The sequence below is a fragment of the Delphinapterus leucas genome, chromosome X (assembly GCF_059928025.1).
Source record: "Delphinapterus leucas isolate spDelLeu-1000000601 "Yukka" chromosome X, BTC_Dleu_Yukka2, whole genome shotgun sequence".
NCBI classification, from domain to species: Eukaryota; Metazoa; Chordata; class Mammalia; order Artiodactyla; family Monodontidae; genus Delphinapterus; species Delphinapterus leucas.
Window position 1 is genome coordinate 89,893,676 of NC_143150.1, and position 14,729 is coordinate 89,908,404.

Genomic DNA, 14,729 nt, shown 5'->3' on the forward strand with positions numbered 1-14,729 from the left:
AAAAGTCCACCCATGCCCAAGGTTATTGAGTGTCTGAATACCTGACCTGGCCCACCTTGGACCTTGGCTGATTATTCACTTGAAGTTTCCCCAGGATCATCTGGGTTCTTCCTAGGAACCTTTGCAACAACTGATCTTTGTTGGCAAGAACCCTTCATTTGGCTTCTAGGAACCTGCTGATTCCTCTGGTGAGGAGGCAGAGTGGTATATCAGGAAGTGGTCTCTGCCTGGGTGGTCTGGGTTTGAGTCCTGTATCTTTTGGTAGTTCCTTTTTCTGGGCCTCAGTTTCTCCATCCATAAAATGGGTAGTGGTGGGGAGGGAGGTTGTACTCATTGCTCTGAAGCTAGTTGTAATCTCTTTAATTCTCTGCTCTCTACTCCCCCCATCCATTGTGAAAGTTTTGAGTGGGGCCCCTTGGCTTTTGGGAGTATGCTATGAAGTTTCAAGCAGTTACCAGCTTCCCTCTCACCAGCCAGTGCTGTAGGCCTTTGTGTGTGTGTTTTTTGTTTTCTCTTGTTGTTGTTTTTATTTTTTGGCTTCACCACTCAGGATATGGGATCTTAGTTCCCTGACCAGGGATTGAACCTGCACCCCTTGCAGTGTAAGCATGGAGTCTTAACCGCTGGACCGCCAGGGAAGTCCCTGTGTGTGTTTTTTTGTTTGTTTCTTTAATTTATTTTTGGCTGTGTTGGGTCTTTGTTGCTGCGTGTGGGCTTTCTCTAGTTGCAGTGAGTGGGGGTACTCTTCGTTGCGGTGCACGGGCTTCTCATTGCAGTGGCTTCTCTTGTTGCGGAGCACGGGCTCTAGGCACGTGGGCTTCAGTAGTTGTGGCACACGGGCTCGGTAGTTGTGGCCGCACGGGCTTAGTTGCTCCGTGGCGTGTGGGATCTTCCCGGACCAGGGCTCGAACCCATGTCCCCTGCACTGGCAGGCGGATTCTTAACCACTGCGCCACCAGGGAAACCCCCTGTGTGTGTGTATTTAACAGCTTTCTTGAGATATAATTCACACATCATGCATTTCACCAGTTCAAAGTGTACAATTCAGTGACTTTTAGTGTATTCACAGAGTTGTACATCCATCACCACAGTCAATCAATTTTAGAACATTTTTTTCACCTCAGAAGGAAACCCTGCGTCATCATCATCTCCCATCCCCTCATCCCCTCTTGGCCTCTGACAACCACTAATCTACTTTTTGTTTTGATTGATTTGTCTTTTCGGGATATTTCATATAAGTGGAATCATACAACATGCAGTCCTTTGTGACTTCGTTCTTTCACTTAGCATAATGTTTTCAAGGTTCATCCATGTTGTAGCATGCATCAGGACTTTGTTTCTTTTTGTTGCAGAATAATAGAATCTTCATTTTTTAATCCCCCTCACCCCCCTACCCCAGTGGCCTGGCAGTAGGTTTGGGGCCTTTTGCTCTTTTCCCATTCCTCTGCCCTGGAGAGCTTGTGTTAGTCCTTAGCGGTGTGTCTGTCTGTTTCTCATTGGATGGGTTGCCTATGTTTAGCCCGTGGAGCAGAGCCAGTGTTCCTGGGTATTTTGGGGGAGAGAGGGGTGGTCTTGGCACCAGGCTTGCTGGGACAGAGCTGTGTAGCCCAGAATACTAAAAACCTCTTGGCCGTGGGTTCTGGGAAGACATCTGTCCATGAGCTGCCACTGCTGCTGCCATCTCCCCCTGCCTCCTCCCCGTTTCAGTGGCAACTCATTCATCAATAGACAGAGTCAGCAGCTTCCCAGGTTGGGAGGGGGGATTCCAGGCCCCTGCAGCCTTAATTCTAACCCTTTCCCTGGGGGGATGCAAACAGGGTAGATCTTGTGGGATGTGAGCATTGCCACGTTGCCTCACAGCTCACACAAGGGAGTGCTACAAGGAGGTTGTATTTGTTTCCTGTGGTTGCTGTGACAAATTACCACAAACTGGGTGGTTTAAAACAACAGAAATTTATTCTCTCACAGTTTCGGAGGCCAGAAGTCCGAAATCAGTTTCACTGGGCCCAAATCAAGGTGTTGGCAGGGCCACACTCACTCCACAGGCTCTATGGGAGAATCCAGTCCTCTTCCAGCTTCTGATGGCTGCTCCCATTCCTTGGTTTTTGACCACATCACTCTGACCTCTGCCTGCTTCTCCTCTGTGTATGGGTGGTCTCCTCCTCTGTCTGTATCAGGTCTTCCTCTGCTGTTCTAAGGACACTCGTGATTGCATTTAGGTCCTACCCTGATACTCCAGGATAATCTCCCCATCGCAAGATTCTTAACCACATTTGCAAAGATCCTCTTCCTGTAACATTTACAGGTTCCAGGGATTAGGGCCTGATGTCTTTGGGTGGTCATTATTCAGCCTACTACAGGGGTGTTCTTGTTTCCCTTCCAGGGCGAGGAAGGGAACTCATTAAGTGCTCTCATACTGGGCAAAGTCCTATAATATTTGAGTCTTCCCAGTATCCCTATTATTGGGAGGCTTGTTATCCCATTTCACAGATTGGAAAACTGTGGCTCAGAGCAGTTCATCACATGGCTAATAATTAGTGGAGTTGGATTGAAACCTCAGTCAGTTGGGTCCCACAGCCTGCTTCAACTTCTGTTGTGCCTTTGGACCAGTAGGTTGCAGTCTTGCACCTTGGATCTCCTGGTGTCAGAGAGCTTTGCCCAGCCCCTTTGTGGAGGCTCAGAGATGTGGAGGGAGTCACCCACAGGTTCAGCAGTGGGCTTGGAAGATTCAGGGTCTGGACTTTTTGTATTTTTATTTTATTTTATTTATTTTTAATTTAATTTTTGGACTGCGCTGCACGGCATGTGGGATCTTAGTTCCCCAACCAGGGATCGAACCCTGCCGTGGAAGCACAAAATCTTAATCACTGGACTGCCAGGGAAGTCCCAGGGTCTGGATTTGACTTTCTTAGGCCTGGACATTGATGTAGCTTATGGCTGGGCCAGCTCCCACCTTTCACTTCCACCAGACCTTCCTTCCTGGGCCATTTTCCTAAATGACTCTCAAGTTGGCACTTTCCTTGGAGGCTCCTATCCAGCTGGGGAAAGGAAAAGACTGTGCTCTGAGCTCTTGGGACTCTAAGCTCTTTTTGGAGCCCAGGACCATGACCTCCCTGTTTTCTCCCCGCAGAGGGAGAGAGAGAAGGGGTTTCAGCCAGGGCCTGCTTTAAAGGCTGCTGGTGCCAAAGGCAGTGGGTGGCTAGTGGTCTGGCCTCCAATTCCAGGCCCAGATGCCAGTCTGGCTGCCCCAGTACCAAAGCCTTGCTTGTGCAAGGGGAATGCTCAGGCCTTCTTCATTTTTAAGGACAAATCAGGATTTTCCCAAATGGGCTGCCAGGTACATCTCTATGCTGTGACTCATGAGGCTTCTCTTGTTGCCTTTACGCTAGGCTTTGCTGGTGCCCAAACCCCAGTTCCTTTCTGCCTTTGTAAAATGAAGATAATGCTTCCTGCCACCTGAGCTGTGGTAAGGACAGTTAAATGAGGTCACCTTTTGCATCTGGCACCTGGCATGGGCAGGCATTCGGCTAATATGAATTCATCTTTTTTCTTGGCCCTGCCCTGCTTACTTGCCTAGTCCTATCCAGGACTTTAGCTCTGCTGAACTCATTGCTGGGCCTCTGGCATCCCTGGAGTGACAGAAGTGATCTCTTATCCAATTAACAAGCATTTCTGGAGGTCTTGGTGTTTTACTCCTTTACCCAGGTGGCACCTCCTCTCAAGTGCCAGCCTTAATGACTGGCCAGGTCCCTTCCTCTGTTTCACAGCACACCTGTGTTCACCTCTTTCAAAGCCCTTGCTCACACTTCAGTGTGGACATTGCCTGTTTCCCCACCCCTCTAGCAGTTTATGAATTTATCGAGGTTGAGACCAAATTTGATTCATTTTTCTGTCCTCATTGCCAGCCCAGGGTCTGACTTAGTAGCTGCCTGGTAAACCTTTGTTGGATGAGTAAGTAGGAGCCACTCTCGTCCTCTTTGATCCCCTGCCCCCTCTCGATCTCTTTTCCCCCCATCCGTGAGGGCAGGAGGTTGCTGTGGGCCCTGCTTTTTTAGAACTACTTCTTCTGTCCAGTCTGGGGTTGTAGTCATAGTTGCAGCTTCCCTGCTGAAGAGCCCTGGCTAGGGCAGGCGCCATGGTGCTGGGAGATGGCTGACCCTGCAGGTCAGGGATAGGGGAACTGGCTGGAGTAGGCCAGTCCAGTGTGACAGCCTCAGGGCAGGAGGGACACCTGGACTGCTGGAATGTTGTACCCAAACAAGAGTTTGTGCTGTGGAAGCCCGTTAAGAGCTTCCAGGTGCCTTTGTCATCTCTGGAAAGCCAGCCACACCTTCCTGGTGTGCGGGCCCTGATGGTGGGGCTACTGGCTATTCCCTTGTCACCCTCTTTTCACTAGCCACTCACCTGGGACTTTCTGAGGGCCTCTCAGTTGTATGTCATCTCTGTCTGTGCTGGTCTTGCCCCTTCTTCTGTTACTGATGACCACCTCACCAGTGCATGGTATGTTGTTTAGAAAGCCTTTTCAGGTCCTGAAGCCCCTCTGAACCTCTTGACAGCTGTCGGGCAGATCACATATCCCCCGTTTGATAGGCTGAGGCTTGGAGAGTTCAGGTAGCTTACCTGAACTCATGCAACAAGTGAGTGACAGAGCTGGGGTTGGAACCCAGAGCTTTTTAGCCTCTAAACCCTGTGTTTCCTACTTTGCCAGGAATTTCTCTCACCTGAGCTGGCTAAAAATGGCCTGCAGAGAGGTGACCTCCTCTGCCTGATTGGCATTAGCCCAGATCCTGTAAATCCCTAGGCTGGGTCGTGTCCCCAAGGAGCAGCCTTGGGATTTCTGGTCCCTAGACCTGATGCGGGCTCAGGCTGGCTTCTTCTGGTGGCCAGCAGATGGCGCGAGGAGGCTGGGAAAGATCTGCTGCTTCTGGTTCATTTTGTTTTGAGATGGAAAACATGTTTTAAGTGACACGGACATTATTTTTTAATAGATTTATTTTTTAGAGCAGTTTTAGGTTCACAGAAAAATTGAGCAGGAGGTACAGGGAGTTCCCATATACCCCCTGCCCCCCCCACATTCAGAGCCACCCCCATAATCAGTGTCCCCCACCAAAGTGATACATTTGTTACAATCATTGGACCTACATGGACACATCATAATCACCCAAAGCCCATAGTTTACATTAGGGTTTGCTCTTAGTGTTGTACATTCTATGGGTTTGGATAAATGTATAATGATGTAACCACTGTTACAGTATGTAGCATAGTTTCACTGCCCTAAACATCCTATATGTTCCGCCTATTCATCTCTCCTTTATTTATTTATTCATTCATTCATTCATTCATTCATTCATTCATTCATTTTTAGCCACGCCAGGCGGCATGCGGGATCTTAGTTCCCTGACCAGGGATTGAACCCGTGCCCACTGCAGTGAAAGCGTGGAATCTCAGCCACTGGATCACCAGGAAGTCCCTCTCCATTATTTTTTTTAAAAACATCTGAAAATACACACTTGTACAGATTCACTTAACCCCACACCTTTAGGGCCAGCTGTACTTTGGAATTCAGAAAAATTTCAGAATTTAGGAAAGTCACCTGGTATGTGTACTGTGTATTATGTAACACCTCCCGTGGGGTCTATAGCCGCACCTCATAGTCAAACACCTGAATGTTTCTGCATAGAAATGTTTGAATATTCGCCTCTAGGTGGAATAAATGGGTTCTTGTCAACTCAGGTCGGATTGTGATGCTAAATGAGTTAGATAAAGACTTGGTTTTAAAAGCTTTTAGAAGTTTGGAATTTTGGGTAAGGTATTGTATACCTCTTTTTATAAAGGAGGTGGTGAAGTAAAATCATCTGTAATACCAACATTTAGGGATAATATTTTGTTGTGTAAAGTCTTCCCAACTTTGTGTGCATGTGTGTTTGTATACATATGCATATATATATGTTAAATGTGTTCTATCACAAGTGAGATCATACTTTGCATATGTTTTGCCTTATACAGTGTATCTTGGAATTCCCTAGCTGTATGTGGAGCTCAGGAACTAGACTCTTGCCAGTCACTCCCTCCTAAACATCTCCCCTACCCTAAGTGACTAGAGGGTCCCCAGGTGAAACTCCTCGAGGTAGAGCCAGGTTTTCCCCCCCAGGCACTTGCTGGGTCTGGGCCTCTGGCTGCCTAGGGGAAGGCCCAACACTGGATTCTCAGCATGGTCAGCAGTGGTCAGAATACAGATGCGGCTTCTGCTCTTAGGGCAGCTGAGACCCCTCTGGGAGCAAGTCTGCTCACACAGTGACTGATTCCCTAAAAGAAAGGGTCTCCTCCTGCTTCACATGCACATAGAGTTGTCAAGCAGGGCAGAGAACTGGACCCTGCCCATTGTCCTCTCAGCCAATCATCTGGGCCCCTTGCGAGCTCAGGGGCAGGGCCCTGGGGCGAGGGTACAGGCCTTTCCTGTTGCTGACCCCCACCTCTTCCCTCCAGCAGGAGCACTGGTTTGAAAAGGCCCTGCGAGACAAGAAGGGCTTCATCATCAAGCAGATGAAGGAGGACGGCGCCTGTCTCTTCCGGGCTGTAGGTGAGTCTCTGCCTCAGCCTTCAAGGGCCTAGGGCTGCCCCTGAGCTGTGTCCCAGTTGTCAGGAGTAACCCGTGTGACAGGGTTGGGGGCAGAGTTAGCTGATCTTTTAGGGACTCCAGGCCCCAGCCTCAAGTTAGTGTCTGGCCTCTAGCCCTCAGTCATGAGGCAGTATGGTGGTATGAGAGTAATAACAGCAATAATAGTGATAAAGAAAGTAACATTACTTAGGGACAGATTTCTCTGTCAGACACTACAGGAAACCCTTTTAATTCTCCTCCAAGCTAGGTAAGTGTAGGACTATTGCTTCCAGTTGTTAGATGAGAAAAACATCTCAGAAATAGGGAATGACTTACCTAGGGTCAGAAGTACATAGAACAGTCGGGAGTCGGAGTCTGGGTTAGGTTAGTCTGAGGCCTCTTAACTGCAGCACACAGCTGTCGCCCTGGAATCATAGAACTTTTTTTAAACTTACACGAAAGAAGAATAGTGAACCCTCATGTACCCATCATTCATCTTCAAAATAATCGTTAACATATTGCCAGCCTTGTTTCATCACTACCCCACCCACTCTTTTTTACTCTTCTGAAATGAGTATTTTTAAAGCAAAACCCCATCATGGATCATCTCATTTGTAAATATTTCTGTATGTTTCTCTGACAGATAAGGGCCCTCTCTTTCTCTTTTAACATAACAAAAATGCCATTATCATACCTAGCAGAATTAATAATTCCTTAATACCATCTACTATCCAGTCTGAGCTAGATCTTTGAAGCTTCTCTGGCTCTGAATCTCTGACTCAACAAGCAATTGTGAAGTCCTGTGCTGGTGTCCAAAGGAAGCTGGGAGTGTGATCTGATCCTCCCTTTGGAGCTCTGATATCTCCCAAGGAAAAGTGCCCTCCAATAGGAGCTTTGAGCTGGGAGTCAGAAGCCCTTTCTTCTAGTTCTTCCCCTGACTCATAACTTCCATTTCCCCATCTGTGAATGGTGTTGATTCTGAAGGGCTCATTGAATCCCTTCTGGGTCTGCTATTCTCTTAGTCTGTGCAGACCCATCATGTCTGTTGGTGGGCTGGACTGACTCAGGCTCCACTTCTGGCTCTACCACTGATTCTTGGTGTGCCCCTGGGCAAGCCCCTCTTTTTTCCCTGAGCCTGTTTTCTGTATCTCAGGTACCTGTGTAGCATGAGGCTAAAAGATGTCTGTGTTATAATGGTTAAATGAGATTACTTTAGTAAATCCCTTTAGTGCCTGACTTGGTAGACTCTCATGGAACAATAGCATTGATAAAGCTTGAATGCTATTATTAGTGGTGCCTCAGAGCCACAAATGTTTGAGTGGGTGAAAGAAAGTTAGGTGAGGTGACTGGTTGCCTCCCTATTCTACCAAGCAGAAGAGGTTCAGGCAATGGAATCTGCTGGGCTGGGAAAACTCCAACCTTCCTATCCCTGTGGCTCAAGTCCATGTTCTCCCTGGGATGTTTCCTAGAGAAAGAGCTAGGTTTGGGGGCATCTTGGACCAAAGGAAGGCAAAGAAAGAAGATGTAGGGGCCCATTAGGTGTTAGGCCTGTGCCGAGACCTTAGGTTGAATGTGGGGTAAGCAAGGCTGCTGGTGGAGTGAGGGTCAGAGAATGCAGCTGGGCATCTGGATCTTGGGTGGTCTTTGAGGCAGACCTTGGGCCTGGTGAGGACCTGGCTTGGCAGTAACCCATGTCAAGAACAAAATTTAAGTGTGTGTCCATCTAGCTGTTCTCCCCAAACACCTTCTGACCCTTCCCCCTCATTGGGGCCTTCCAGTAAGGGGCCTACGTTTACAGGAAGAGCTGACCATGACAGGTTGAAGGCCTTTCCCTATCAGCACTATGGCTACACATTTCCTCTGACTGGGCTGCCCTTGGGTTTTCTTCGTAAAACCTCAGAAGCCCCACGGCCTCTCCCTGAGAAGTACATGATCCCCGGGTCTCTAGGCCTCACCTTGAGGTTTCCCTGGGGCAGAGTGCACAGGACATGTGCCTGGGAAGGGGACTTTATCCTCAAGCTTTCTGCTGCCCCTTTGCTTCCAGCCTAGCTTGGGACAGGGACAGGTGGTAGTTACCCTAGGCTCTGCTGAGAAGGGCTACAGGCTGCCACATATTGAATAGTAGAAGGACCACGTAACTGAGGGCTGGAATTGGAGGGGGGACCAACATAGAGACCACTCTGTCGTTCCTTGACCCCGAGTGATTGCTAGGCATTCCTCAGGGTGCTTCAGGTTCACCTGCAAAATTGCGATCATTATCCAATGAGACAGGTGAGAAGATTGAGGCTCAGGAAAGGGAAGTGACATGCTCAGGGTCATTAGTGGCAGAACTGCATGGGAACCAAGAGGTGTCCAAAGGACACATTCTTTCTATGACCCTAGGGAAGCCCTAGCTTCTTAGCTTAGCTGTCAACTGGCTGGGTGACCTTGGCTTTATTCCTTGACCTCTCTGGGTCTTACTTCTTCCAACTAGGAACCTGTGGTCCTCTACTCTTAGGAATCCTGAGGCAGGTGGGTTTCTACCCTCTGTTTTACCTCTGAGGTCTGGGTGTCCCCAGTGTGAACCAATATCCACTGCTTGTGCCCAGTTCTCTTTTCCACCACCACCTGTTGGGAACTCATGAGCATTGGCACAGGCTTGGGTGGAGTGGAATTGGGAGCCTGGGTCCCAGAGGTATCCTGTGGTCCACCCTGCCCCTGCTATGCTCAGATAACCTCCTCCTGGAAACGTGAGTCTGCATCTCTCTTCCCTCCCTCTCTCTATATGGCTTTGACTCAGCAGAAACCTCTGGCCCTGGCCCTGGCCCTGGTCTTGGCCTTGGCCTCAGCCTCTGTGGGCAGGGTGGCAGCCACATGTGCGTGTGTCTGCGTGGGCCTTGGGGATACAGCTGGGACTGTGCACGTTACAGTGATGGGGCCCAGAAACATTAGCGAGGCCCACTGCTCTGGACCTTTTAGTCTTGGAACATGGACTATCAGCATTGGAGGAATGGATCTTAGATCAATTTTGACTCTTCTATAAAAGGGAAATAGGCCTTAAGAGAAAGTCAGGGCCTTATTATCTAGGTCACACAGCCAGTATCAGAACATTGGTGTTTGAGGTTGAACCAGGCCAGAAGGGGAAGAATCCCATGGGCCACCATGTACATCAGCTTCTGTTGACCTCTCTCTGCCCTGCCTCCTTCAGTGTTCCCATCTTTGCAGTGGGCATTTTATTTATCTGTCTATCTATCTATCTATCTATCTATTTATTTATTTATGGCTGCATCGGGTCTTAGTTGCAGCGCACGGGATCTTTCGTTGTGGCGCGCGGGCTCTCTATTTGTGGCTGCCCTGCGGCATGTGGGATCTTAGTTCCCCTACCAGGGATCAAACCCACGTCCCTTGCATTGGAAGGCAGATTCTTAACCACTGGACCACCAGGGGAGTCCTGCAATGGGCATTCTTGAGTAGAGGAGCAGGCATCTCAGAGACCAGGCTATTGAGAGGGCTGAGTTCTGCTGTCTCCCCCGCTGAGGGTGTGCCAGTTGGGGTAGCTGGGGCCACAGGCCAGGTATGCACCACAGCTGCTTGACAGGCAGGTGAGGCCTTATTTTTGGTTCATCTCCTCAGTGGGGCCAGGGTTCCCACTGGGCCAGGAGAGAAGCAGGGAATAGAGCAGGTCCTGTCTCCCCCTACTGCTTTGTACACACATTCGTGTGGTTTGTTTTTAGATTTCCCTGCACACACCAAGCTTCCTTTTCTGTCCTCAGTGGAACTCGCTGTGGCTCTTCCAGCAGGCAGGTAGGCAGGCAGGCAGGCAGCAGCCTGGTAGGGAGGTAATCCCCAGGTGCCTCTAAAACAAATTGTAGGGCCTTGTACTTAAACTCTTTATTTATTTTTTTTAAAAAATTTATTACTATTATTTTTGGCTGCACCATGCAGTATGTGGGATCTTAGTTCCCCGACCAGGGATTGAACCCATGCCCCCTGCAGTGGCAGCATGGAGTCTTAATCACTGGACCTCCAATGAAGTTCCCCTTAAACTCTTTAGAGAGTCCAGGCTCTCCTGTCTTGCTCTTCCACATAATTCCTCAAAAAATAGTGACTACATTTTGGGGGACCTTCCCCCAGGCAGCAGGGGAGGGAGGTTGAGACAAGTCTGTTAGAGCCATTGGCTATTCCCCACTCCCATCAGGCCCCGTGGCAAAGGCTAGGAAGGAGGTGTGGAGGGGTCCTCAGTTTGTACAGCCTCGTATCTTGTCCAGCCTTCAGTCTTTCCTGGTTGGTGGCAAGGGCATCTACTTGTTGGATGCGATAGTTCTCTGCAGTTGTGAGGGTTGTTGTGTGGGTATTTGGCCTCAGGGAACATCTTTGGCAGGATCTGCTGGTTGTGTGCATGCACATATGCATTTCTATGCTGGTGTCTCTGTATGCTCAGAGAAAGGACAGAAGTAGGGTGTGGGGAGGGATAGTTCATGCTGACCTCTGTGGCCCTAGTGAGGGGTACAGCCCCTGATACCTGTAATCTCTGCCCACTTTCAGGCCTTTCCTGCGTTCCAGCTGATTCCTGCTTGTGCTGGTGGGGAAACTGAGGCAGTCAGGATCAGGCCTGGCCTAGAGAGTCAGGTGGCTAAGGTGATAGCTGGATTGGGAGTGGTGGTAATGTCACCTGGGGCATCAGTGCTTGAAGTTACCAGTTACACCTTGAAAGCCTGGCCTCTCCTTCAACCTCCCAAATGTGTGACCTTGGGCCAACTATGCCACATTTCTGTACCTCAGTATCTGTCCTGTGTAAAGTAGGGTTTTTTGGGGTAAGAATGGAATGAGTTAGAATGTGAAAAGGCCTTGGTGGAACCAACTGTAGTATTGTACTGAGGATTTCTGAGCCCTATTTGGTTGGGGACAGAGGTGAGGTAGTGGGGACCCCCTTTCAGCTGGACTCTGGGAGGGGAGAGCAGGTGCAGATTGCCAAGTGCAGTGTCAGCAAGAGGAGGAGTTTCGGTTTCTATCAAAACAAGTGCTGTGAATTCCCCTACCTCTGCAGGACCATTGGGCCCTTTCCCTCCACCTTAGACCCCACAGGGAAATCCAGCTCAGCCCCTGGTTCCATGTGCCACCTTCTCGGGAGGAGGAGGGCTTTCTGGAGGACAGAGGTAGGGCTGGCAAAATCAGACAAGCATCTCCTGAGTGAGGATTTCTGTGTTCTTAGCCCTGCACTGGGTGTTTTTCCTGCCTTATGTCATTCAAAAGATCCTTCTACTCTCCCTCATTGGCAAGGTACTGTTGCTCTGTTTCCTTGGTTCAGAGATGCACATTTTCTTCCATGTTGATGATCCCCAAACTAGGGTACATCTTATAACCAGTGAGGTGGGTTCCCCCCTCCCAAAAGCTGTGATTAAATACATGTACCGTAGAGAAGGTGGTATTTTACATTTTATAGATAAGTAGAGAAGGTCATACTTTTCCCACGTGTAAGGAACCCATTTTGTGAGGCCTGTTTGGTTGCTGAAGATTTGAACTACAGGCACAGAATGTAGGCTTGTGGACCTTGGGATTCAGCAAAGGTAGAGAACCAGTTCTGCCTTCATGAGGAGGGACAACCTAGACTTTGAGTTTGGGGCTTTCCTCTGGCTGATGAAGTGCAACAGAAATGAGGAAGGGCTTAATAAGTGGTTCCGGTGACATTCTAGCTGACTTGTGGGTGGCTAGCTATCTGAAGGAGTCATCGTCCTCCTTATGACAAACGGAGCCCTGTCTCTTGAACACCTAGTATGCTTTAGGTGTTCGGCAGACCATCCCCTGTAGTCTTAACAACGCCCCATGAGAGGAAGAGGAGTTATCTCCCCCACTTTATGGATAAGGGCATTGCAGCCCAGAGTGGTTAAAGGCCTTTTCCAGTGCCACATAGCTTGGTTAAAGGCCTTTTCCAGTGCCACATAGCTAGGAGGCAGAAGAGCCTTTCTGTCAGCCAAAGGAGTCAGTGACAGGGCAATGGGGGGACCCTCATGGGAAGGTTCTCCCCCAACTCCCTTCCCTGTCCACAGTCTCCCCTCTTTCCCCCAACTTCTTGCACCTGGCATCTAGGTCGGGTAGATCTACCTCCCAGGCCTGGAAATGCCTGTTGACCCTTCCGTAGGAACATCTCAGCCACCTCCCTGAGCCTGACAGACCAACCCCTGTTTTTTAACCTCTTCACTCCTGTCTCAGTTCCTGTTTACTGCAGCTGCTGACAGCACTGCCTCTTTGGCACCCCAAGTTTATTCTACAGAAATAGCTCCTCGGGCAGCTCCGGCAGCCACAGCGGGTTCTGTGGTCCTGGCTTCTAAGAAAGGCAGTGACAGGGGGCCCCCAGCCTGTGCACAGGGCATGTGACTTGCTGGAAGTGCTGCTGGGGGGTGGGGCAGGGGAGAGTGTGGCCGCAGAACCCACATCCTTGTTTACATCGGTGAAGGGACTACCCCTTTGCGCCTTCACAGCCCCCACTCCCCATCCCTCTCAGGTCTCTGCACCTCCAAGAGGATGTGAGACAGTCATGGGCCCCATTTTCTATCTCAGAGCGGCCTTTTTCTCCTTATCTCACATAACCTTCCAGGGAAGGAAGCGGAGGGCAGCGAAGGCGTTCTTCTAGCGATTCTTCACAGAGGTAGACTGGCTGTCATGGAAGAACTCTGCAGTGTTCCCTGCAGGACCTTCCCCTGCCCCTGCCCCTGCCCCAGTGCCCCAGGGAGATCCCGTCAGAGCAACGGTCCTCCGGGGAGACAAAGGGAAATTCCCTCTTCGTCTTAGCCAGTGGACATAAGGCGTGCCTCATCTTCAAGCCCACTTTAATTTCTCAGGGAGAAGGCTCCCTGGCTCCCGCAGCCTTCCCATCCACTCAGCAAACTGTTCCCAATTTCTTGCACTGCATCAGGCTCTGAGCTGGGGGTGGACTTGGATGTGAACTGCCCTCTGCCCTCAGTGGGAACCCAGTGTGATCAGGCAGATGAAGTCTGTACGCACCTTTGATAAGTCTGGTGATAGAGGTGCTCTGGAGGGTGGGGAACTGTTTTAAGAATACATTGATATTTGATAAGTAGGCAGACAAGGAGGATGGAAATAATGTCTTGAAAAGGGAACAGCATGTTTGAACATCCTTAAGTGAGGCAGAGGGAGCCTAGTTCTTATTGTGACCAAAACCCTATAATGCCTGGACCATTTGGGCCACAGGCTGCCTTCCCTGAATTAAGCTTAAGTTAGGTGCATATGTGTCTTATCTCTCTTATAGAATACATGCTTCTTGCAGATAGGGGCAGGATTTTACTCACCTCTATCACCTTCACAGTACTGCACGTTCAGGCCCCACTACAGGAAAGGGGGCTCTGAGTGACTGCTCTGTCCCAAACCCAGTGCTAGTCACTTCACACCTATTATCTCATTAATCCCACGAGAGGCCTGCCAGGAAGTCATCCAGCTCCATCCCATGTTACGCGTGAGGCATATGAAGGTCAGAACACTTGGGTCATTTGCCTCTGGTCATTTTGCTCACTAGTACCTAGCAGAATTGGGCTTAGAGCCCAGTTGTTTTTCTTTTCCTTTCCTTTCCTTTTTTTTTAACCTTATAAAGGCCATACTGACTCCTGAGAGTCAGGAAACTGAATTATAGAATTGAATCTGTCACAGACTTGACTTCTGTGTGACCTTGGTCAAGCCACAAACTCCCCGAGCCTCAGTTTCCTCATGTGAAAAGTGAAGGGGGTGTATGTGGAATTGAAGGTGCTTAAGGCCACTTAGGGATTTAAAATGTTTGTTGACAAAGTCATCTGCTCAAGAGGCCTGTGGTTGTGTCCCTCTTACCTGTACTCTTGTTCTTAAAGACTGTCCCTGCCTGCCTCTTTTTTCATGACCCTATTCCAGCCCACAAGGCCAAGAACTCTCCATGCCTTAGGGTAGGAAAGGGCATTTCCCTGGCCCCCAGCCCTCCACCCCCAAGGATGTTCTGTGACTCAGAACTCTTCTTTGGTGGCAGCTCTGACCCCAGCCTCTCCTTCTGTCCCCACAGCTGACCAGGTGTATGGAGACCAGGACATGCATGAGGTTGTGCGAAAGCACTGCATGGACTATCTGGTGAGACCTTGCAGAGACCTTGGGGCGGGGGGCAGAGTGGGAGGAT

At 49.6% G+C, this 14,729-nt stretch overlaps 1 protein-coding gene across 3 annotated transcripts in view; it reads left to right on the plus strand.

The window, feature by feature from the left end:
- OTUD5 (OTU deubiquitinase 5) overlaps positions 1-14,729 on the plus strand; it is a 28,144-nt gene that overhangs the window by 4,611 nt on the left and 8,804 nt on the right. For 2 of the 3 annotated variants that reach the window (XM_022563801.3, XM_022563803.3), the window contains exons 2-3: positions 6,487-6,580; positions 14,619-14,683. In XM_022563801.3, coding sequence (XP_022419509.1) covers positions 6,487-6,580; positions 14,619-14,683 — 159 coding nt within the window. The remainder of the gene's footprint in view (positions 1-6,486; positions 6,581-14,618; positions 14,684-14,729) is intronic. The other variant, XM_022563804.3, reaches the window with a different exon arrangement.